The sequence below is a fragment of the Sander vitreus genome, chromosome 17, assembly GCF_031162955.1.
Source record: "Sander vitreus isolate 19-12246 chromosome 17, sanVit1, whole genome shotgun sequence".
Lineage (NCBI taxonomy): Eukaryota > Metazoa > Chordata > Actinopteri > Perciformes > Percidae > Sander > Sander vitreus.
The window spans coordinates 17,962,619-17,989,475 of NC_135871.1; the positions used below are offsets into that span (position 1 = coordinate 17,962,619).

At 39.4% G+C, this 26,857-nt stretch overlaps 1 protein-coding gene across 5 annotated transcripts in view; it reads left to right on the top strand.

The window, feature by feature from the left end:
• LOC144532418 (calcium-activated potassium channel subunit alpha-1a) overlaps window positions 1-26,857 on the top strand; it is a 135,386-nt gene that overhangs the window by 46,475 nt on the left and 62,054 nt on the right. For all 5 annotated transcript variants that reach the window (XM_078273147.1, XM_078273148.1, XM_078273144.1 and 2 more), the window contains exons 3-5: window positions 15,154-15,215; window positions 26,054-26,147; window positions 26,697-26,808. In XM_078273147.1, the coding sequence (XP_078129273.1) occupies window positions 15,154-15,215; window positions 26,054-26,147; window positions 26,697-26,808 (268 nt within the window). The remainder of the gene's footprint in view (window positions 1-15,153; window positions 15,216-26,053; window positions 26,148-26,696; window positions 26,809-26,857) is intronic.

The following is a 26,857-nucleotide window of genomic DNA, read 5'->3' on the forward strand; positions in this document are numbered from 1 at the left end:
ATTGATTTACAGAGAAAGAATCATGAGGCTTTGTGCTTTTTAACTATGTAGAGTTTGTCAAGGATGAATGAGGGCTCAACCAGGTGCCACTCCAAATAAGGTAACAAAGCCTCTCTCCAACTTAAGAAGAACAAAAGTAAAGACTGGGTGTTGCAGTCACAGTTCCTATTTGAATTTATGGACACTTACAACAGTTCTGCCCCATACCCCTTTCTAACTCAGGAATGTATAGCCTATAAAAGCGCTTGAGATATGCGTGTACACAGCAGTTTTATGTGTCACTTTCAATCATACGTCGGAATGGAGCAGTGGATTGTAAAAAGCTTGTGACTGATATTAAAACTATAAAATCCTCAGTCTTAGGGGAGCTGTCTGCCTTCCAGGCAGCAGCAGCTGAACTTTTCACTGACAAGTGTGCTGGATATTAAATATTGATAAGGGTGTCAGTGCTAGTCAACAATCAATCAAACCAGCATACTATCATCAGAGGAAAGGTGAGAGGTGTAACTGATGGACACTGAAGTGGAGTTTGGCTCAATGCCTTCTTAATAAGGGTCAGGGCTCTGTGAGAAACAGCACAACATGTTAATTGACTATTAATGTTTATTTAACATGTAAGTTTATATTTAAAATGGACTTTCTGTAACTGAGAGAGTAAAATCCTATACTTAATGTTTCTGTTGGATTTGGATTAGCTATCGTTTTGCCAGGGAGCCTATTAATTATCTACTGAATGAATAACTGTATGACTTAAGTGGAATTAATAATGTATACCCCAAAAGGCAAAGAAACTGACACCATTAGCAAATTACCCTTCTGTTCCTCTCCTCTGCCATATCTCAAACTACAGAAGCATACAGAGGGCCCAGTAAGTAGGACTGACATTGAATATAAAATATGTTGGCTCTGTTTTCAATATTATATGAGAGACTTCAGCTCCTCACAATGGGCTTGTTTGGTGAAAGCAACTGCCAAAGTGTTTACTGTCACCTTCACCCCTCCTGCTGATGCGTGAAGGTATTGTGTTAAGGTCATTCATTGCAGGTTCCAGGCATCCGCCCACTTTATTGACTGAGCCAGACAGCTGTGTGTAGGGTTTGATCTGATGTGGCAGAGAGCAAACAGAGGAGGGATACACTGAGATGCTCTACACTTTACACGTAACCTGCCAACAAAAACAGAATACTAATACAGCTTTTCCTGCTCTGCGGATCCCAGTCTCATCTTTCACCTTGCTGCGAGCAAGCTCTCTACCTTATCAGGACCCACTACATTGTTAAGCGAGCAAAAGTGGGCTTTGGCACGGATGATAAACTTCTCATTAACCTTGAGGAAATTAAACGAAACTCTGATTTAATTAGATAAAGATCATGTCACTGCTGCGTCTCCTCCGAGATGAAACCTACGCACCAGCGGGGGGATCTCATGGTGATATATAAGGGTCGTTTTAAGAAAGAAAACCGAAAACAGGATGTGGTCCAGCAATGATGTTTTATCATTTAGATGGTAGTCGATCCATTTGCTTTATTGGAGGGGAAGATGACGCTTTTTAATTCCATATTTGGCAGTGCCTGGCTGTTCCTCTGGCTGCCAAATGCAGAATGACATTATTTGGAGAAGGATGAAAGGTTCTGCTGAATTCTGCCATAGGCATCAGACAAAGTAATTGCTCTGCATGCATTCTAATAGATGGTGTTGGTGTGATAACGTTTTGATGTTATTAACTATGGCAGGGATGATTTATACTATGATTAAAGGCACATAATGGAATTGTGAGTCAGTAACCGGTGCCTGGGCAACATTGTAGTGACCTGAATACATTATGACCTGCAGAGCAGATGGAGAATAAGCCACTTAAAGACAACCTTTTAGTATTCACACAGCAAACTTCCCTTTCTCCCCATTTTCTCACTGTAGATAGAGTGGTCATTTTTCATTGTTCTGATGGGAAATTGTACCAGTTATGTAAATGTCAAGCTGGCTATTGGTTGATACATGGCACAATTACCTTCCCAACAATAGTGAGATAAGATATCAAGGGAAAAATAAATTTGACAAAGGTGTTCACAAACCGCAGTAAATTGAAAAGATTGAGCAGATTGTGTATTAATCATTATATTGACTGATTATGATTATGACTAACGCAAATGATGCCTTTTGGTTATGAAAGTAGGATTTACACCTTTGACCTCTTATTCTTTCAGACCACCCACTCGTTTGTTTAACATTTTTCTTTCTTGTGCTTTCCATCAAACACCGCATCTACTACATTTATGCGGCCACTCTGTCTGAGTTTAAATAAAACAGCCGTAAAGGCACGAATCAATAGCAGCATGGGCGGCGGTAACAAGTAATAGTGCCCCTCAACTGCTCCCCACAAAACCAGGAACATTCCCTGCAGATTTGTGTTTCATCATGGGTTAGTTTGTGAACAAACACCCGATAAGAACAGCCCCTTTCAGTGTCAGACTGAAAGAATTCCCTGCATGGCAGAAGTCTGAGGAGGGGCCTTATGGGAGATCAATTATTTTCTATATTTTTGTAAGGGGAAGAGTAGAGGAAATTTTAAGGATTCAATATGAGGCAAGCAAGGGTGCATGGATTAACAGAATGTTCAGTAGTGTTCCATAAGACTATATATTACTGAACTGTATTCATAAATTAGCAGCAGTTAGCTAAAACACATTAACACATTACAGTCTATACAGCATTTTAATGTAATGTTGACATATTTATTTGCATTGATGCTTAAAGCTATAGTGCATAGTTTCTGTCTCCCCCATGAGGAATTCTAAGTAATGACAACAATTCTGTCGTGTATCCATATGACACAAGCTTCCGTGAATGCGCTTCACCCCCACCCCTCCTCCACACAGTTGCTACACAGCCAAGGAGGGAACAGAGGATACAAAAAAACATGATGAACTCTTCAGAAGAGGTAATTATCTTTAAATGAGTTTTTGCGCGCAAAAGTCGCTGGAAGACACCAGTTTCTGAACACAGCCATACTGAGAAATACAGTGAGAGTTTTGGGGAGCTGATACTCTTAATTAGCTTTGTATCAACTAATTTGGCAATGGCTTGAATGTAACGGACGTTCATTATTATAATAAAGTTACGCACTAAAGCTTTAAAGTTTAACATAACAATATTTCGTAATACCTACAGAATTTGTGTACATGGTCTTGTTTCCACCAAGGATTGTTGATGGCCCAGGACCATTGGGACATTTACCTGGGCCAGTTGATTGGTCAGGCAGTGGTCCAAAGGGTCATTGTTTTGACTCAAAAATACTTGACACCACATTGGCTGATTTCCCCAAAAAGGCTCCTAACCATAACACTTCCATAAACAAGTGTAGCCTCCTCCTACTAGAATTGGAAGTGCTGCAAAAATAATTCATATGTGACCTAATCTAGCTACTTTCTCCAGAAAATAGCAACACTACAGGCAAATTAGAGCAAAGGGAATTTAGTGGTGGGTGCTTGAAATTGTTAAATGAAAAGGAAAAGCGTCCATAATTCACCTGGGAAGTAACAGTTTGCTCAGCTGGAAAATGGCCAAGCAATGGTGTTGTGTTTGTAATGATATGATTCTGAGTAAGGCATATCAGGCTGGTTAATTTCTTAAAGGCCCTGACAGTAAATGCAATGACACATTTGCTGCCCAAAGCAAGAGCTTTGGACACCTATGTTGTAAAAATGTTACCTCATCAACAACCCCTCATTTGGTTGATTAGTATTTTGGACAGTTGGTTTAATGGTGAGACTCATCAGCCTCACAATGTTTTATTTTGACATTACTTGCACATAAGGGCTTAAATACAATAAATGGAACTAGGGCATATCCATAGTTAGAATTTTATCTGGATTGTAAATTTAAAAAATCAATTTACAATCAGTCCTTCTTCCTTGTCCCTTATTTTTCCTGAATTTCAGTCACTAATAATTTGCATCACTTAGCATCATGAACAGTCATGAACAGTCATGATCGGAAAAAAAATTAAAAAAATAAAATATATATATATATATAAGTTTGGAGATGTATATATATATATATATATATGTAAAAAGTAAAACCAAAAATTGGGCCTGGGTGCTGTCCTTGTCATGTTTGTCCTCCACTCATGAGGCAGTGGCTCAGTTGTTGGCAGTGACACTCTAGATACCCTGAGGCATGGGGACAAGTTTGTGGACCTGTGATATCCTGCAGTGAAAAGCCACACTTTACCCAGAGTTCCTCTGTCTGTGGTGTTAAGTCACAGACAGCCTCCACTGAATGTTAAATCTTTCATACATGGCTAACTGAGTTAGCACTTCACTAAAAATAATGTTGCCCTCCAGCCACCGTACATATGCATAATGGGCGTTATGGCAACTCAGTGCAGTGACATAAGCTTTATATAAAGTCCCAATTTCAAATTCTGCACATATACTGCATTTTTCAAAAGGAACCATTTATAAGCTCACATGTTGGATGTCGGGTGGAGAATGGATATGATTTGAAGAATTTCCCCTCTGCAGGCTGGTCATAGGCATCCTCGCCTCTTCTCTGTGCTGGCATAATCCCAGTAGGGGGGTCCTCCTTTCTGTCTCACTGACAAACACACAGAAACCAATGTTGAAGACATACACACATGACATACACACACAAGGTAAAGACACGTGCACAGATGCGTACACGTTGTGGCATTTAAGCTCTTGCTGTGCCTTAGAGGACATGCTCTAATATTCTCTATCCCTCCACTCCTCTTTCTCTTCAGCTGCTCTCTTGCTCTCATTCTGTCTCTGCCACAAGCCATTTTGACTCCTCTTAACGCTCCTCATGTCCCACAGGGGAACTATCTCTAATAGTCTCTCATCCCCCCATCTCCTGTCATCATCACCTCCATCTTTTTTTATCTCCTAGCTCATTCTCTCCATCTTCTTTGTCCTTTTGGAATCTTCTGTGAACATTCAAGGCCATGGTCACACTGTTGGTCTCCTGGTTAGGCTTCCCAGGATGCTATAGAGGGTGACCTGTCCTTCTAGTATCAAGAGCATACCGTACATCTCACAAGGTCCACCTCTGTTAGGATGGTTTAATTCAGCAGTGACACATCTCTCATAGTGCACAAGTAGCAAAAATATCCTCTTGTCATGAATAAATGATACCCAAGAAAAAACTTTTAGAGGAGATTTATCAGACAGGTTGTCCTGTCCGTCTGTAACAGATCCCCACAGGCCTCCTCTTCATCTGCCCCGGACAGATGCTCATTTGAGTAGCTGTCATCCTGTCAGACCTGAGAGGCTTACCTTCACACAGACCCTCTCCATTGTCAATCACTGTTTCCGTTGCCTAGGTATAACAATATGTGGGCATCTGTCTCATAAAGGCCACTAGGGTTAAATGGAGCCAATTCCAGGGATGCAGCATATGTGGTTGTATTTTGATTTATGAGACATGAGCATTAATTTTCAGAGATAATAATACAAACATTGTGGGGGCCTGCCAGTTTATATACAGTCATGTCTTGTTCGGTAAGATGAAATAATGCACTGTATGCTGTCTCAACAGATTGTAGATTGTTTTTTTTGTTTTTTTTATATAAGTTTAAGTCCCAGACTTAACAATTGGAAGCAATGCAATTGGCCTTATCTGTGTTTCTTAAACCTCTTTATGTATTTATTTACAAGTACATACAGTCATGTGAAAAAATTAGGACACCCATGCTAAAGTTGATTAAAAAGAGGAATAAAAAAATCATCTTTAGGAAATTGATCTTAATGCCTTAATTAAAAAATGAGGAATAATCCAATCTTTAAGGACACCAGTTTTCCTTTTGAATGAATAATGTATCGTAAATAAATAAATGTTTTTCCTTAAAATACAGGGGGCATAAGTAAGTACACCCCTATGTTAAATTCCCATAGAGGCAGGCCGATTTTTATTTTTAAAGGCCAGTTATTTCATGGATCCAGGATACTATGCATCCTGATAAAGTTCCCTTGGCCTTTGGAATTAAAATAGCCCCACATCATCACATACCCTTCACCATACCTAGAGATTGGCATGGGGTACTTTCCATAAAATCATCTCTCAATGCAAATCAAACCAGCTATTAGGCTAACTGAAATAAAACCATGCCAGGAATCAAGCGCGTCTTCCCTGGAGTTCTTAGTTGAGCCTGCCACTTATCAGCTTATCAGATTTTACGCAACAACCAATGAAAAAAAATCATAGAGCACCGTACAGACACTTCCCTAAACGGTCGCTCATTCAGAGACCAGAGTCTCAAACGGGGCTCTGTGTCTGTCAGAAGGTCTGAGATCTACTGCAACAGCAGAGAAATCACGTATGGCACAGCAGACTGTGGTGCAGGTAGATTATTTTCTGAAATATAGTGAATATTATATTCTCAAAATATCACGACTCCTCCAAATCTCAGAGAACACAGATATATTTTGAATGTGCACAAAGTTTTGAACATGAGCAGAAATCTTGCTCAAACTTAACAATATTACAGTCCAGGGGTTTATGAATAAATTCAAATGAATTAATATATCATTGAGGTGAATAATTGTCATATGCACATTTAAGGAGGTTACTTCCTCAACAAAAGATGCAAAAGAGGAGGGAAGAGTAAATGATGCCTAGGCGACATGTGTGGTGACTCAGATATAATTAGAAAAGTCGATCTACAGGAGAATAAATAGGTGAAAGCAATACAGAATGCCTGAGAGCCTTATTGCAATATATTCCATTATGTTTTTATATTTGGATTATAATCTATGTTTCCCTTTACATAAAGATATTTCCGGGTAGAATGCACTTGAGAGCCCTGATAAGAGCTAAAACTAATGATTATTTTCATTATCGATTAATGTGATATATTTTTTTTTTTTTTAGAACCAAGCAGGCCTGCCTTGTTGCACGTTCCAATTTTTTTTCAAAACATGCCATTTTCAACGTGAAGCTTGCTAGCTTGAAGTTTGTTGTTGTTTCCCGAAACTATGAACTGTCGTTGATCCAGACTATAGAAAAGGTAGTGAAAAATGTCCCATCACAATTTCTTAAATATATTATTTCATCCAACCAACAATTCCAAAACCTGAAAATATTTATTGTACAATTAAGACTAAATTAAAAAAATATTCAAATTTAAGAAGCTGAATTTAAGGAGAATTTTGGCAATTAAAAATAAAACTGACTCAGTTGCCAACTTACGACTTATCAGTCAATCATTTAATCATTGCAGCTTTATTGTATCTGTGTGGTGGGTCATCACAAAACCTGCAAATCAGCACATAAACAATGGATGTCTGCTTCTTGTGTCTTGTTGGTTTGCACCTGTCCCGTTGAGGTTGCCAAAGTTCATTTAAATGCAGTCAGTGCTCTGAAAGTGTTACATTTCACACCATGTTTGTATTTTAACACATCAGGCATAGTCCCAGTAGTATCGCCTTTTAAGTTTTTAGTGTCTGATTCAAATAAATGAAAAGCTTTCACACCATCTTTGCATAGACAAAGTTGCCCTTTTCACTTTTAAGATCTGCTCATAGAATCTTGATTGGCTCAATGCAGTCTCTATCTGCAGAAATGTTTAATAATTTTCCAGATGATTCCATTAACACACTGTCCCAAATTATTTGCTTCCATGCAGCTAAATCAATCCCTCTTGCCTTAGAGAGGAAAGTAGTTGGTGGTACCTGCCACAGTCGTCATGGCTGACGACTGTGGCAGGTACCACCAACTACTTTAAATTAAAATTAAATTAACATGAATTTCAAAACTCTGCACCAAAATAATTTTTTATTTTTATTCAGGAATTCAACTGTCTGTCATGTTAACCCAAAAATACAAATAAAAAATCATTAAAATCATGAACACAAGTGTGATTGTGAAACAAATCAAACAAACACAAAATGTTGGTCTGTACAGTTGTGCTGTTATAGTTATATGTAGTTTGCTACTTGCATGCAGCCTGACGTCTGACTCCCCCCCGTGTGAAATACCAAACTCCTTCCTACATACATTGCAAAACGCTTTCTTTGCATCACGTAAAACTGCAGTAATCCAGGGGTATTTCCCTAAACAGTCCTTCCGGTAACTGCAGAGACGTTTTTGCTTTTTAGCTACGGGTTCATCGGGCTGTAAAAAAATAACTAGGCTCTTGCCCATGCATGATTGCACTTGACGACCAGCCATTGTCAGTCGTTAATAATACTGGGTTTCGACGTCTTCTCAGTGTACTAGAGAGAGAGAGAGAGAGAGAGAGAGAGAGAGAGAGAGAGAGATTGGAATAGTGGTGTTAGTCCAATGTCTCTCATCCGCTTAAAGGGCATAAACATGAAGAAAGCGATATTTCAATCTGCATGCGGTTTCTACACAGCGCTACTCTGTCAGGCTGAAACGAAAGCTCTCGGTGTGTAGTCTAACTGTTTTAACTGTTATAGTTTGCCACAAGTCTTTAAATTAGGACAACATTTTGTGAATTTAGCTACTGGCGTAAAGAAAACATCCTCCCCGCTGGATCGGTAAATCCACAATGGTACTTAATATGCACGTGAATGACGTCACTGGACTTTGCGTTCTTCATTCTTTCTAAACTTCACCCAGTATTTTTGATATTAGGAATTATGTTATTTATTTTATTAACACTAGCCCGGGGAAATGTCCAGGCCCAGGCACTGAGCTTTGATTAGAAAAAAGGCATGGTACTTTGAAAATACTGCTTTGTTCTAATTGACAACAATATAAGTGAAGGCCAAAATCATCTGTGTCTGAAAACACTCTTGGACCGCAGAGGGAATATTAAATACTCATATCGGCAAGTGGCCAAATGTAAGTACTTGTACTTGATCTTAAAAAAAGTGGTATCGGTGCATCCCTAATTGTGCTTGTCTATTTTATTAATAAAAATAGGGATTATTTTTATGCCACTGATAATTGGGAGAGTGTAATTTTATTGAATGGGGCAATAAGCATTCATGTAATTGGAAAGTCTGGCTACCTATCAGCAGACGGAGCCTCACACATTCTAAAGTAGACCTACTAGAGTAGGTATAGGAAGTATAGCTTGGGAATGGATTGTCTTGGGTCAAGATTGTCTTGGAACCAAAGCTCTAAAATTTTAACTAAAGCTGTCCATTTTGGTACTTCTTGTCCAACTGGTAAGAGTCCTCTTGTATGAATTGGTATGCCTGTGTACATCTGTTCAGTCACACAGTGGGAATCAGTAGTCTGTGTTGAGTTATGCAGAGTGTGACTGGAATACAGAGTGTGTTTTTCTGACAGAATGTCAGATCATACATAAACTTGCAGAGCCTGTCTAGAGCCCCCTGCCATTTGAAACTGAGGGAAAGGGGAGCTCACGATGTGTGCTGATGTATGGATGAATGCCATCAAAGTTTAATGAAGGTTTCATTTGTTGACATTCCTCCAGAGAGGCTCACTCTCTCCCCTCCTGCAGTGACATGCAATTCTGTTTCCTTTTGTGTCTGAATCTGCATGGATGCTAGACCTGTGATAATATAGGAGTATTTGTTATGAAAGCAAACACTTTGAATGGATGCAAATGTTTTCTCTGCCGTACAAACACTGTTACAATTTCATGAGTGAAGGTATGGTATAGAGTTGCATTTGTTGTTTTTTTTTCATATGAAGGAATATACTGACTGCAGCTTTTTTCATTTGTTTGAAACATGCAGATGTATGTTTAGGGATTAAAGCCAAAGGAAAGCAGAAACAGTACGCTGGTTTGGCCAGAGCTTTCCTTGGCTATGGATCTCTGAAATCCTTTCTGGCTGAGGCATCAATCGGACATTTGGAACTTCTGGCTAACCCAGGGAGCCAGGCTGGATTAATGAACAAGCTTATCCTGATGCCACACAGTACTGACGGGCATTCTTGACTCCCTACCAAGGATTCCCACTGTAATCTGTAATCTTGGGGAACCCATGAGGATTCATAGAAAGTATTTATTTCTGTTTGACAGAAAGAAAACATAAAGAAAATATTCTAGTTCAGATTTCCTCATTTCTCACCTAACTACACTCCCCGCAAGGATATTTGTTTTCCTGCCTTTGATGTCGGCCTCTAGAAGCTTTGTAATAATAGCATGCAAATCACAATGAGCTGCCTTATTAGCCCCAGGCTTTGGATATTATTAATTTAAAAGTGTTTTTTTTTTATTTTATAAATGACTAAAATAGCTTCATATTAAAAGTTCCAACTTTCCTCCATATACTATGGGCTTTAATGAAGTGAATTGATTTTAAACCTGTAAGGGTTGTTTAGATGAACAATAAAATGGAATATAAACCGATGGCAACTTGTACTCAAAAAATATGTTTGTACTTTGTACAATACACATACAATTCTACCAGATTATCTACCAGAGACTTTGACACCAATCCTTCACTCAGTAGTTGAGGTGACTAAAAGAACAAAAATGATTATTGAGCCCTTTGACCTCTTCAACATTATATTATAGAGGGAGCTTATTTTGTAATGTGTATCAAGGTACTGTAGGTATCCCTTTATCATTTTATAAATGTCTATTACATATTGGATTTTTACACAACAAATCCTCTAACAAAATTGCTTTTAACTTTCCTCCAGAATGACACATCTGACACCCCTATGAGCAGAACCATTTCATTTCAAAATTGTTACAAATCAAAATAATTTGATTTTATGACATTACAACGCTATGGTTACAGTTTGTTTAGGTAGAGTGTTTGGCTGTCATTAGGAAGTTGGATACAAACAGAACCGTCCTGTGTCAAAGTCCCATGTTTTGTTGAGCCTCCATCCACCTCGATCCAGGTGTGTAGACAGAGAGCTGCGTCTTCAGCCCTCTCTTGACCTAACAGAGAGTCCTGTCCTCCATCTTGATTGCTTTGAACTAAAATGCAGAAGAGATGGCAGGCTTTGAGTCACTGCTTTCTTGACCTGGGTAGTTGGCCTTAATGTGAAGCGATTATTCTGTACGTTGTCAGGCCACATCACCTGTCTGTGAGACTTTGCTTTCTCCTTGTCACAGGGTGCACTTAAGAGACAGAGGTAGTCATTAGACAGGATCCCTGTTGGAGGAGGAAGTCTTGTGCAAAATTCTGGCTCAGTTTTAGGGCACTCCGTATTGCTTCCACGGGCAAGCCGTGATGAGCTCTCTCAAAAGTCTTTAGACTGCCAAATGAACTGAGAGCATCAGACTCGCACGTGTGTTTATACATGTAACTTAGTGTTATTATGTGTAAACAGTGTCATGTGAGCGCTGCCACTTTTAGCCCACTTGCAATACTGGAACTTGAAACCTGCACAAATGTGCACCACACATACACGTACACACACTGAATGATTTTGCTGGCCTCTTTTACACTTTCAGTCTTTTAGTGTCCCTGCTAAAGTGCACATCGGAAAAAAAAAATCTGCCTGATTTAGCCTTGCACTTTAAATATAGAAAGGGATACACCAATGAAAACCTATACGGCTATTAACGAGAAAACATAAACATCACGTCTGAATGCTGCTCCTCTGACATAATGCTGGCCAGTTTGTTGATTGTTGCAGTGACTCACTCATGCCATCTTATCACATGTGAATCATGAAATCTGCTTATAAATAGCCTCATTAAGTCCTTTACAACTACTACAGATGCAGCAATCCTTACTTAGCAATCCTTTTTTTAATTTCTTACTTTCTTTTGTAGGCGGAGGGAATGCCCCTCTGCCATTACCATTCTTGTGGGTTTCCCCTGAGTGTTATTACTTTGCTACTGATTTGCAGTGGCAATTGCTCGGTTGGTTGTCTTTGGTAGATTGTGGGTTTAAGGTCAACAGATAGCCCTCATACACATTGTGTGGAGAGAGAGTGAGTGTGATAGAGAAAGAAAGGGTGGGGGGATGGGGTAGAGTGGTGGACCGGCTTTCACAGCTGAATAACTGGGTCAGTTTAAGATGATGACGCTTCTTATCTCCTCTGCTCATCGTTGGGTGTTTGCTGTTCACTGCTTAGCTTTTCAGCAACCAACCAATTTTTAGCCATACTTTTCTCTTCCCCTTTCTCCCTTTCTCCTTCTCAACCCATATGACCCTGCTCCTTTTCACATACGTTAGACGCTCAAACTAGCACAAAGGAAATGTCATTGTAAATGCATGTACATTATATGTACTGTACATGCATCTAAGCACCAAAACAATTCTAATTCTACTCTCTCTGCAGCATTGAAAAAAGACTTGGCAATTTAGCATTCCACTCCTATAATATTGTCGGGCTCATAGCTTAACACATTTATCATAATCGATTCAGCAGAACCAGATATATCATCTTTTTGTATTCCATGCATTCTTCTACCTTGTCAAAACCTGTTTAAAACCTGTCTACATTTCCCACAATGCAACATCAACCACCAATTATTTGTTTGAAGATTTATTAACTCACTAGAAAAAACATTATGCCATCTTGTGGGAAAAAGACATATTTTAATTCCTGTATAGACAGGGAGGTGTTTGGATCAGATACTGCCTTCCAGTCAACTGATACCTTCCTAATCATACCAGTTGAGTGCTTTTCATTCAAAAAGCCCACTGTTATCATAGAGTTTCAGCTTCTACCCATGTCTTTTGTGTGGAGCATCATTGATGTCTTTGGCTTGTAAGGTTATTCCGACCCTGGACAACTCTATGACCAGGATTGCCATTGTCCTCCATTCAAGCAGCGCAAACCATTAAAAATGCAAGGGTATGGGGGTGTTTACGTAATACTTCAGTCACAACGCATTGGATCAATCCAAAGGACCATCACATGAAAGTAATCAAGCCTCCATCATCAATAATGAATGACACAATCAGCAGGGATAGTAGGTTCCTATTGTGAGATGGTTGAATGGGAGAAAAGATCGCAGGGGAGGAACCAGCTGTTGCGAAGATGATCATTATGATACAAGGTGGTGATGATGATGGTGCACTCTGTTTGCTGGAGGGGATTATTGTGGCACATGTTTTCACTAGGTTGTGGAACAAGAGAAAGCTGACATTTTTTCTTATAGACTAATATACAACAGTGTTTCCCTAGGTTTATGGAAGACTTAGGTTCACATATGTTGCAGGGGGGTTTAGGGGTCCGCTCTCAAGATTTTTCATTTTGGACCATTATTATTACCATATCTGTGCCTGAGACATTGGAAAAGCTATAGCAGATAATAAACAACACTCAAAAAGCTTAAAGACAAAACTTGCTAACTAACTACAATCATTAGATCTGAGAAAAGTCCTTTAGTTACATTTATTTTGCTTAGGTGGTACCCAAAACAGCTTTGATGCTGTGCCGAATGGTATGTCCACTGGCAAGTGTCATTTCCAGGCTTCCCATTCATTGTCTATGTGAGCAGCCGGGCAATGCATTCTGTTAGCATTGCAGCGACTTTCGAGAAGTGGGGCCTCAAGTTGCCTGCTCCTCATTTGCATAAAGTTGAGGTCCAGGCTACTTTATGCAAATCAGGGGCGTCCAACTCAACTTGCCACCAGTTCTTTTAAACTGACGGTATTTGATCTAAAATGAAGACAGATTTAGCAACTGCATAGCTTATTTCTCACATAAAATGCTTTCAGAAACACATAGCATTGAACCATTTTCGTAAAATAAGCCAAAGTTTTGTTGATTTCAAAACTGATAACTATAACTGATAACTATAAAATTGATAACTGCTAGTGGCAAGCCCATCAAGCCTCCAATGCTGGGAAGCGGGGTGATCCCTTCTGTCAAAAAACGCCTATGTGGACACCTACCATTGGCCTTATAATGGTAGGGAAAACCCTTTACAAAAAAGCCTCATTTATCTGCATCAACAGGACTAAATTTGAAAAGAATTCATGTGTTTTATGTTATACTATCCTCTATAGTGAAATTTGTTTTTTTAAATAATTGTTCCTATGTAATACATTTACCTTTTGTGTAATTTTATTATGTATTGATTTATCTTTTCTTAAACAAGAAAAAGGCATTTTTTTTGCAGTTCTGAAATCAAGTTTTCTTAGTCATTTAAACAAAATTGTGTTTTAAGAATCTCTACAAGATAAAATAACTTGTTTAGATGCAGGGTTCAGGTGTTGCTTCTACTATCAGTTGCCCTACCTTACTTTACCTTATCAATCATATATAGTCACTTAAAGGTCCCTTGGCATGAAAATGTCACTTTTTGAGTTTTTTAACATTAATATGAGTTCCCCTAGCCTGCCTATGGTCCCCCAGTGGCTAGAAATGGCTGTAAACCGAGCCCTGGGTATCCTCCTCTGCCTTTGAGAAAATGAAAGCTCAGATGGGCCAATCTGGAATCTTCCCTATATGACGTCATAAGGAGAAAGGTTACCTCCCCTTTCTCTGCTTTGCCCGCCCAGAGAATTTGGCCCGCCCATGAGAAAGAGAGACACATCATGGCTTGCAAACGAGTGAAGCATGGCAGTTGATCAAGGCCACACCCCCACCCTCCACCTTGCCCCGCCTCTCTCCTCCTCAATAGCATTTAAAGCTACAGACACAGAAATGGCACATCCTAAGGAAAGCGCATTGTGGGACTGGCTCGTAGTGGCTGTGATTCTGCACCAAGGCTGAGTTTCAGAAAAGAGACTTCAGATACAGTATTAGGGGACCACTGAGGCCTATATAAAAGCATCCAAAAAGTAGCATGTCATAGGACCTTTACACATTATACAGACCACAGTCCAGCAGGATCACATTCTCACACAATGCAAGCTTTGACTCACTGTAGAAGTTAGCATGTCAACACTTGATAACTGTCTCCCCCTCTAAGCACTTCCTCTCAACACCCCAACACATTGTGGCTGCTTTTCTGTACAGTTAAGCTTACAAATGTGTGTCCTTTCTTTGCTTCCTATGATTGTGCTGGCTTGACTCTGCCAGTATTTAATAGGCTGTATTTGCTGACATAGGGGTGGGCATTCATTATTAAGCACGTTTTTTGAAAATTTTCTGCAACCCATAGGATGCAAGTCACTGTTTAATTACAGATACAGTAACAAGTGCTGCCTGTTGTGTCCACCCCAACTCAATATTGTGTTTACTATTTAGTACATTAATGAGCAGAGTTAGAGGACTTTTGGCTGTCTATACATGAAAGTAATTTATCTTTCGTCTGTGACTTTCTCTCCTCAGGTGGTGTTAGTCTTTGCGCTCAGCATCGGGGCCCTTGGAATATACTTCATAGACTCCTCAGAGTAAGTATCAAATTCATGACATGTCTTCTGAAATAAGTTGAAATTTCTCACATGATGAAAAAAATGTGCATGCATTTCTTACATTTACATTGGCCTACATAATGTATCTCAATGATAGTTGCACACACACATCCTTACTCATCTCCACACACTGCAATCTCTGAAATGCAAATGCTCATGTTCACTCCCCCACAAGCCTGGATGCATACACATAAAGCGCACGCACGCACGCACACACACACACACACACACACACACACACACACACACACACACACACGCACACGCACACACTGAGGGTTTTTCAATGGGAGGCCTATCAGTTTCCATGGTAACAGAGACAGGCAGATACTGCATGTGCTAGGGAGTTGTTCTATGTGTGAGTAAGTGAGTGAGTGTGTATTGGCAGTTTATGCGTATCCCTGGCTGGCGGTCACCCAGAAACAGATTGCAGGCCTGGCATTTCTCTGATATCCACTGCAGCTACTTTCACACCACCCAGACCCAAACTGTATCTTTTGAAGGGATTTTTTTATGTTTTAAAGTCTTGTGCATTTCTGTCTGGTAGAGATAGCTGCTCATTAACTTTGGCAGTAAGACCCATGGTCAGACCATAATGGAGAGATGCTGCATTATCAGGTACAAATAAAGAGCAGGGGCAGCTAAAATAATTATCCTTGATTGGTGGTGTGATATGGGAATGGGTCCATGTGAACTGTAGTAGTAATAATTTTTTATTCTACAACAAAACAAATGTAATGTTATGCTATGTGTTACATGTTTTTGTTTGCAGACTCTATCTGCATTTTCTGTTAATTTAAGAAACAGCAGAACACAACAGAACACATCTCTTCCAGGCTAATTTAATTTAAAATCAATCCACTCTGAGCCATGTTTTGAAAATGAGGGGACCCGTCTAAGTCAGGAGATGCAGAATTGCTGTCAGCAAACAAACTGTATAAAGTAGCACCCTAAATAAAAAAGAGGCAATTTATTGGTTCCAATTATGTAGAAGTTGTTGCATGTGCCTCTGGCAATGAAACAACCAAAGATGTTTCACCATTCCCTGCTCGTTAACTCTGCGGGCCTTTGACTTTACAGTATTTCGTGCACTACTGAATTACCAAAATAATGCCTCAAATATTTACTGTTGTACCTGTGGTTATGGGATGTTTATTGCGAAGGGACCATAACATACATACTGCAATACTGTATCATACCTTTTCATCATAATCATTCTTCTGTTGGCTGTTGTGCAGGATGTTATCTTTAAGCAATGGCTAGCTTTTTTTTAAAGGTTTTTTTGGGGCATTTCAGCCTTTAATGGAAAGTACGAAAGGGGAGAGAGAGGGGAAAGACATGCAGGAAAACCATCCAGGTCGGACTTGAACCCTGGACCTTCTGCACCGAGGCGAACATCTTCATCCAACTGAGCCAACCCGGCCACAGCAATGGCTAGCTTTGATACAATATTTGTGAACTTTGAAATTATGTCCCTGAGAGAACCGAGAGCCTAAAACAGGGATAGAGATGTAAAATTCTCAAAATAAGTGTATCTAAAATGCAATCCAACTTGTACAGTCTTATCTTAGCAGCAGTAGGAATTTATTCCTGGCAGTCACCCATTTATACCTCAGGATATCAACCTTTACTTCCTCCTCTACATCTCTATTTCTCTTTTTATAGCTCTCTATCTCTCTCTTTGTTTTCCTCTCTGCCTCTGGCATATTTTTTGCAAACCAAAAGGCGGTTGAAAGACAAATTATCTTCGTATAAAACTGTATAATCTCCTTTTTAAATATTCAGATGATTACGAGGGATGCAAAGTAATTGCTTCACTCAGTCATTGGCCATGTGAATAATCAATGGTCAATCAATCATTACAATTCTATACACATAGCAGTCATAGCAGAATTGGTGGGGTGCAGGCAACAGGCAATTATTGCAGTTAGGGCGAACATTAAACCTCCAATATGTCATCACCATGCTGTCTCATTTATAATTTTCCTTAGTGATGCAAAACATTACCTGCATTAACTGACTGGGAGGCCCTGGAAAATTGGACCGCATATCCATATTATTGTACATCAATATTTCACATGTTACACAGCATTGGTTATATACTGTATATGCATATTATCTATAAGAAATGCCTTGAAATATGTAACACTTGAGCATGCTTCTATTGACAGATATGCAAACTTTGATAAGCTATCCACTAGATAGACACAACAAAGTAGGAAGGTTGAAAGCACAAGGTTTGCAGAGACCGTATCATGCCATGACATCAAACCTGTAGGGCAAAAAGCACTTTTTGATGCAGAGCTGTAGTTTCTCTAACTATAATAGTTCTTCATTTTATCTTGTATGTTACAGTGCACTTTGGAGTGTATTTCGATGTGAATCGGCTTCCCTGAGGCATTGCCCTGATCTCTCTGTGCTCCCATTAAGCTGAGGCCCTCTCTACCCTCATCATCATGATTAGCTCAAGCTTGTCACTTGAGTGTGCATGTCCTCTCAGGGCGACTACTGATCAACCCAGAGCAGGTTGAGCCGGCTCAGGGGGCTTTAACATCCTAAACAGGGCTGGGCTTGTTATAGCCATACTTTAACTACAACAGCTTGAGGCTCTTACGCCCTCTACAGCCTTTTGTTACATGTCAAAGAGTCGACATGGCACAAAATCTTTCTCAATTGTCTACTGACAAAGATCTCCTTGGTGCTAAATTAGATCTTATTTTCTGACCGATAACTGACCCTTGTTTACCGATCATTAACCGCTTACCGAAAAATAGGCAGTGGAGTCCCAGTTCATCTGTCCAGGATGCTTGGACGTACTTTCCACACTTGGACGTACTTTCCACCTTAGACTTGTACAGGTAGTGCATCCACGATGTTCCATGCATTGTCGTGGACACATGCTGCCACTTTCCTCAAACAGCTTGCGCATCCGTGCAACCAGTAAATGCATATGTCCGAGCCTGTCTCTACCGCGTTTCACAAGAAAAGGATTGCATAGCATATTTTTACAATGCAAAAGATGACTTTTAAAAGGGCTTAACTTTTTATTTTTTATTATATTGTCTTTAAATATTTAACTGACAGTATTAATCAGTCAGAATTCTTATTGTCGGCTAACGGTTAACCATTAACATCCCTGAAATACAAATATTAAAGTTTTCATCTTTGCCACAATCTATTTGACGTTATATTGTCGTTGTTGTCATTGTATGCCTAAAGATGTCTGAAATTGACAACCTCAAAATAATCAAAAACAGATGGTTCCCAATTGTCATTGTGAGAATGACATATGGCATCCACACTACCTGTCACAAGTAAACATTGGTATAGTCTAACAACAAAGCTAAAATAAAGCACAGGGTTGGATCTCAAATAATTATTAAACTAATAAGTTAGACTAAAAAGTTTCCAGGAACATTCTGCACAAGGACACTAATATTAACATGTACTCTTTCTCTGATTATCACCTTGTGTGTAGGAGGGGCATACATAAATCTGACTCACATTCATACCCCATACTCAGATGCTAAAAATGACCTCTCCATCTAGCTTCCCCCCCCCACTAAATGTTTATGACTCAGGAAATGGATGAGCACAGATTTATAGGCCAGCCTTTTAATAGTAATATTTACTCCACCAAATATTGATAGTCTTATGGTACAGACTTATAAACTTTTCAGGCTCAATGGTTTGCTTTCCCCCATTTCTTTCAAACTGCCGTTTTGGCCATCGGATGAAGTGAACATCATTCTGAAATTGTCTGTAAAAAAGGCAACAGTAATGGGAAGGATTATGGTTGAGTCCCTGTGGTAACAGCTAAAAGAGACATGTGGGTTGGGCCTTGGGAGGCTGGAGCTGCACAATGGGCTTTTATGTCTAATTCAGTGAAGCAGGGTCCTTCAGGCAAGGACACACACACATACACACACACACACACACACTGGGTAAACTGCTGAAGAAAAACGGACCATTCTGGTGGCCAGGCACCAGTCTCCTAGGTGTTCTGTTCCTAACTTTTGACAGGTGGGGCTTTCCTAGCAGCTGTGTTGGCCAATATTCTGCAGCAAAGATCCACAAAACAACATTGCAAAGCCTTCTGTGGAAGCAGGTAGACAGAGCTTGAAAGGAGGGAATTGTTAATTGGCTGCCCTCCCAGTTTAGCACAGAGATTTCTAGTCATTGGCTTGGCAACCGTGTTGTTGATAGAAGGGCTGTTTTTTGATTGAATGGGAATGAATATGTGGCTTCGCTTAGAAATTCCGTCTATCTGTTTGTTTTGACAAAGTGGTTGTTTACCACAGTTTCTGTGCACATTATAATGTATGATAAGAAGCTGCCTTTTCTGTTCCTCTGCAGCAGACTTCACTTGCCAAACTGATGCTATATTGGTAACATTTTCTATGGGAGGATACTGCGTCCTCTCCCGGCCACATCTAAATCTGTTTTAATACCTTGGCTCATTCCTCATCCTTCATCCCTTCTTTTTTTGCTCCTCTGTGCTCCTATGAAACAAATAGAGAGGAATGTAGGACAAAGTCTCTGCAGGCTGTTCTTAAAGGGATGCCCTTGTTCCTGCTCTACTTCTGTTTCTATTTCTCTTCTCTCTCGACCCCTCCCTGTCACACTTACAGGCTATTACACATGCACACATTGCACAGTCACGTTAACTTGCAGATTTAAGCACATGTACAGACATGCACAAATTTTGTCTCTTGTCTATAAGAAGCAGCCTGTGCCTGTAACTCTATCATTAGTGTGCGATCAATGTCAGCACTGAAAAAGAAACAGTGCCTAATGGCTAATTAATGGGGTAAGGTGAGAAATATGGCTGGGCAGTGAGACAACCTTGGCAGACTCTGTGGCGATGAAGGGTAACCTATATAAGGACCTCCCCTTGATCTGGATGGAGTGAGTCGGAGAAAATCATGTAACCATGACAAGACTGAAGTCATAGTTAATACCAAGTGGCTTCAGATTTAAATACACAAACTGACTCATTTCAAAATCAAATTTTCAGCCATTTTCTAAAATCTCTCCCTCTTTAGACTAAATGCCATTTTTATACCTTTTCACACACATTTAGGGAGATTTTCCCATTCTAAATGAGCGAGTTATAAACAAAATGTTCCCTTTAAAAAAAAAAAGAAAATATTAAATGTCAACATACCACCCATAATGAGCTTTTTTGTAAGTGTTATGGAACATTATATTATATTATTTATGATTGTGGCGCTTCTCCCTATAGAAAAAATAAGATTTTTAATTGCTTTTGATATCTGAGCATTAGCTGAGAACGTCTCAAAACTGCAGTTAACTTAATAAACCCCAGATGAAATTAAAATGATGTAAGTGCCTTTGTGGCTTTTTTTCTGGAATGTCAAGCCACAGCTTCTACTCGGATTGTTCAATATTTTCGGAAAATAAAGAAAAGAAAACCACTTTTTTTTTAATTTGAGACTTTTGTACCCCCCACTATGGTTACTAAAATATTTTGCATAATTATATACAATAGATCGCAAATGGCTTTGTTAACAGTTCCCATGGTCAGCACAAGGATCATGTACATTTAATAATAAAAATAATAGTTAAGCTTTTGAATTCCTGCTAAGGTCACTTATCTGCTGTACTATCACACAATCTTGCTGTTGGCTGACTTTGCACCACAAACGAACTACATTAGGTCTGACACAGACAACAACCCACTGGAGTTCAGTTAACCCACCAGTCAAAACAAACTGATCCAAAAGAGGACATGTTTGTGACCAAACATGTTAGTGTGCTAAACTTATTAGTTTTATTTCATCCATGTTTGATTTAAAATCATCTTACTTTATCTAAACGTGTTGAGAGATACATTTATTTTATTTATGAGGGGATTAGGATGGGGTTGTTATAATTACCTGATTAATATAATTGGTAGATTTGTTTTTGTACTGATTTAAGTTTATTTTACTCGAGGAGGTCTAAATTCACTGATTTAACGACCTGTAATAAGAACAAATAAAACCGAGCACCACCAACTTAATTCACTTGACAATGTTAATAATCAGTGTGCTGATAATGACTTTCTCTTTTTTGCATATGGAACATAACCCCAGCTTTTATCTCCTAATTATTTTGTGTTTAAAAGAGGAGTGATGAGATGTGTGTAGTTTAACTGTATTGTACTGTAACACTGGCTTCTGAAAAAATCAAACCTAAACAAGTGTAAGTGTAATTTCTCTCTTGCAAAGATGTAGCTGTTTTTTACATTTCTGTCCTTATTTACTCTTTTATTTCTAATATATTGCGTTGCTGAGTGTACTGTGTGACACTAAAAGAAACACTGTTTCTTTTAGATGTGCTATTTTCACTCACAAACTACTCCTTTAGACTCTAAAATAAATAATAAATAACTATTTGTAGAAAATATGCTTGAAGCTGGATGCAAGTCATTTGCATTCAGATGAAAAAAATGTAGTTAGCTATTTTTAGCCTCGCTGGGGAGGTTTTATTTGTCCATTGCATTTGTAAAGTATTTCTTATTTTAATAATGGTGCCTTGGCCTAATTCAATCATTTACGTACTAACCTCAACCTGGCCTTCTTTTAGCTTCACAGACCCCTCCCTGCTGTGCCCGCTACACATGCATGCACTACCCTCAGAAGAAATACTGCATGTAAGCCAGACATTTAGTTGTGCTGAAATCACATTCAAAATGCATTTGTATTTCTCTGTTTGAGTTGCATATTGATTGTATGGGTTGAATCCAATACCAACAAATGAGAAAATTAATCTCTAACTAGATTCCAAGATGCTTTTGAGCTTACTAGAGCAGAAGACATTTGTGAGATTTGAAGAATGAGTCAGATTTGGTGCCTTTCACTGTGGTTGTGAGCATTAGTCGAGTCGGCAGCAGTGTGTAGTTGTTACTGTTGTCCCAGGATCAACCTTGCTGTTGCTCCTGCAGCAAAAAAGGCAATGTGCAGTCTAACAAAGGCTGACTGACTCAAGGTGTTTAGGACTATTTTTAGAACATCATCATCAACATACTCCTTTGCCCTTGTGAAAAATGAGTATTACCTCTCTGGTCGCGTTTTCCAGAGGTGGTCAGAGGAGGTTGACATCATGTGGGGAAACATTGTATGTCCTGAAATAGACTTACATGCTCTGCGGCCTTGCCTCGGGCAATCGCTGTTCTCCTGTGTGTGCCTGCATGTAAGTGCACATGTGTGTGTTAGTGCTAGCTTTGCTAATAAACAGAGTGGGATTGGAGAAGGACTAGTGTGGTGCAGGCATACACCAAGTCAAACTTAAGAAGATTAGAGTTTATTTCAGAAGTTCAGCAATCTCCAGGAAATTTCCATGTGGCCTCAAACTAGCATTGTGGGCTATATATATGAGACAAATTGTCTTCAGTGCCTCTGGGAGTTCAGTCCCCCCCGCCACTTTCACATCTTCCCGTCTTCCTCGCCCTCCTACTGTCACTGCCTCTCTTTTCTCCGTCTCTTTTATCTCTCTGTCTTGCTGCTGTCTTACTCTCTCTCTCTCTCTCTCTCTCTCTCTCTCTCTCTCTCTCTCTCTCTCTCTCTCCCATCTCTTCCTCTCTCTTTCCTCTCTCTTCTTCCTGTCAGGCAGGATGTTGTAACCCAAGGCTGTGCCAGGGCTTAAGGAGTAATAAGAGCTGTGGTGGGCAGATCTATTTTCTGCAGGACACTGGCAGCATGTGGCCAGGAATCCTTGGGATTGTGGAGTGTGAAGTGACATTGAAAGCAGGAATCAAGATTGTGTCTTATCTTACATGCTATTTGTGTAGGAAAGGGACACAGAAACACCTATATCGGGCATCACCAAGTGGTGGACCGCGGTCTGGACCTGGACCGAGTTACGGTTCTGTCTGAAATCCAATTAATACGCCATTATCTTTACTCAATTGAGCCAATAAAATCGATTGTTTACCATTCGTGGACAATTCGCTAGGGAGATGTGGGAGAGATGACAGCAGACCCTGCTACTTTGTGTAAAGCCAAAACAATGAGCTGAAAAACGCTGAAATGTTAGAGCTGGGAGGAACTGCAGCGTTGAATGATATTACACTGTGGGTTCGTCACTATAAGTGACACCTTTCACACTACACAGACATTTTTCCCATTGTCAATATAAAAAGATTGTTTGGTGCTGCTTTGGATTAGATTAAAGTAATATGTTATTTGGAGATATTGCTTTGAAGAGAGCAGAGAAAGGATGGCTTCACTTTTAAGCAACCAAATAATTATTTTTACTGTTCAGTCTGCATTGCCATTTCTTGAAACACATTCAGCAGCTCCACAAAAATAGACCCTCTCCCACCCTGCACTGATGAACTCTTAATTTCCTATTGTGCCTTTGAGCTTAGGAGAGAAACCATAGGTCTGCCTGGTGTGTCTTCCCACTACTTTAGTTAATGATAAGCTTTACTTTCAAATAATGATTATGAAAATGACTAAATTAAAGCTCTCAGAGTGTAGCAGAGTGCTGCCTTATAATCCAAAATCAAGACAAATTCAATGTACCACTCAGCCCCTGCTGTGTGCCGCCATGCTCTCTCTGTAGATGAGCAGTTAAACAGAATTAGGCCAGAGCTGGGCCTGAGGGGAAATGCTACAGTGACCACTCCAAATTGTGTCTTCAGTGTGCACCATCTGTGTGTGTGTATGTCCTCATACAGTAAGTGCTTGTAAGTGTATTTGTATTAGTGTGTATGTGTGCATTCTCTTGCACAAATGTCTGTAAGGTTAGCTAAGGTTGTGTTTTCAGATCAGTTTTGGGAGTGAGGTCACATGAGCTTGTGTAGTGTGTAGATGGATGTGAGGAATATTGTGCATGCTTAGGCCATAGGCATCATTCATGACAGGTTTGTTTAGCATCCTTGTTTATTTTGATGCCTACAGAATCACATGGAGATGCTGGTGGTGTTTTTGGGGTATTTTGGCCAGATCAATATTAACTCCTTCGAGGGGTCAGAAGCGAATTAGCCTCTGTCCGAAGTCTGATGGTACTTTATGAGAAAATGCCTTTCAACCAAAACAAGTCGCTTTCATTTTTAAACAATTGCTGCTTAACCAGACTCATTCTAATCATTTTGGACATGAGCCAGGGTTTCACATATATTTCACATAACTCTTTAGGTTATCTTCAAGACAGACCACACATTCATGAATTAGAAGTTGGATCATCCTCTTGGAGCAATACATCTTATCTGGCATGTCTGTAGTCATCCATTATAATAATGGATCATCATGAGATAAAATGTTTGATGTTAACTGGAAGATGATTAAGCTTCACTCCTGTCTACCTCTGGTTGTCATTATGCATTAAGCTCTAGTCTGGATCTCACACTGTGCCCCTATAGGCTCCATGCATACAAATGTGTACTTTAATGTTTGAATTTGAACATGTGGGACTTGTAACTGTGTACTCTTATAAAGACATGGTGTGTGTTCCCTTTCAAGTCTATACATTCCCAAAGGTCGCCTATTGCCAGCCAAACCATAATGCATATTCATGTTTTTTACCACAGTGGGATTTCCTTATTACTCTGGAGCAAAATGCTGTGGGCCCATGACCAAGTGAAGAATGGGGTGGGCACTGTGCCTGTTATTGTTTTTGTTGAGAGCACCCACTTGCTAATGGTTAATCATCACAAAGTAAACATCAAGATGGATTACATGACAGACCAGACAAATCATCATCTGCCTTTTTTTTTTTAAAGCAGCACCCGGCTTGCTGTTACACTCTGTTAAATGGAGAGAGCTATGCAGTCTCTTTATTAGTGTGGAGTCTCTGTCATGTGAGAGAATATCTGTTGGTATATTTGTGTTTGACAGATGCTGAATAATGTATGCATGTCACATCAAAGCTTATTTCAGTTTATTTCCAGCTGTTTTACAGTGCATCTTTTATCTTGGTATGTTACCCTCTAGGGCTCAGAGGAGGAATTGCAGGGTGTCTGTGAAACTCAATAGCAAATCATTAAAGTGTTTTTAGAGTTTTAAATCCATTTTTAGATTTTAGATTCAGATAAATTTATAATAACAGACAGGGTTTTTTCTCAGTAACTGTAAAAATGTATTACAAGGATTTAGTTCAGTAGGTTTAAATGGAAAGCATTGGTCAGCACCATTTGACCTTGACAGCTTCAAGCTGGCTGTTGTTACCAGAGAAGGGTTTCTTATCAGTCCTGTGAGCTGAACTGAGGAAAGGTGATCAGGAGTGGGCCATATATGCATAACAGAAGAACAAAAGGACAAGTACCAGCATACAATTTGTTACCCTGATATGTAGGGTTGAGCAATACTTGATTGTCTTTTTGTGGAATTGTAATGTGATGATGTGATCATATCTTGTTATTGTTTTACCAAATTCTGTTAAATTAATAACTCCAAATTAACTGATCAAAAACTAACAAAATGACTTACTGAAGTTACATGTATGCAGAGTTCTGTCTGCATAACAGAGGAAAACAGTTCATCATATTCGGCATACATTTGATGTGCATATATTAGGCATATGTGACATATCGGGAACATTTTTATATTTATATTTATATTGTCACATTTATCAATTATAATTTTTTTATGTTGTGATTTCACCCATATTACCTAGTCATACTGATATGCAAGGCCCATATACCAATGGTAAAAAAAAACACAAAATTCAATACACGTCCTACCATGGAAATATGGCGAGGTCCGCAGTATTTGCTATCTGTAAACCTTTCTCTACAGTACGAGTTCATAAGTGTTTAACCTTGCAATAATGTTTTTTTTTCTGTCTTTCTCTCTATCGCTGGTCTCTAGTCCTATAGAATCCTGCCAGAATTTCTACAAAGATTTCACATTACAGATTGATATGGCCTTCAATGTCTTCTTCCTCCTTTATTTTGGTCTCCGAGTAAGTTACTCACACATGCACACAAGCATACACTCACTCAAACATGCATATACTGTACACATTTACAGACATGCTGTCAAACATACTGGCACAAACAATATGCCTACAGCCATGCAGGCAGGCATCATTTTACATACATTACAATCTTCAGGATTTTTACAGGACAACCAACAATTCCTACAAACAAGCAGACGCCACCTAAGTCACCTATGAACTTAAAGGAACTCACACGGCATGCCTTTAACTGACACTGTTGAAATAATGTTGCTAGCATGGCTGTCATGCCAGAGTAGCATTCCAGTGGTGCAAACGCAAGTCCGCCATCCTGAATGAATTAATAAATAAACTCAAAAGCTGCTTACACCACCAACCATTTGCATGACTCAGCAAGTGGGGTGAAGCTTTTGTCATTCTACACAGTATGTCAGCGATGCCAAAAAAAGACACAGCATGCAGTTTGAATGTTGGGCTATGGTGAAGAGGTGGTATTTTTTTATAAAATTAGAATTGAATTGTCATTTTTAATGCCATGCCTGTTTCTTTTGACAGTTTATCGCGGCCAATGATAAACTGTGGTTCTGGCTGGAGGTCAACTCAGTGGTCGACTTCTTTACCGTTCCTCCCGTGTTTGTTTCTGTCTACTTGAACAGAAGCTGGCTCGGTAAGTCTGCATATCCCTATCAGCCGTTTCTTTTTATCTTGCTTTGACA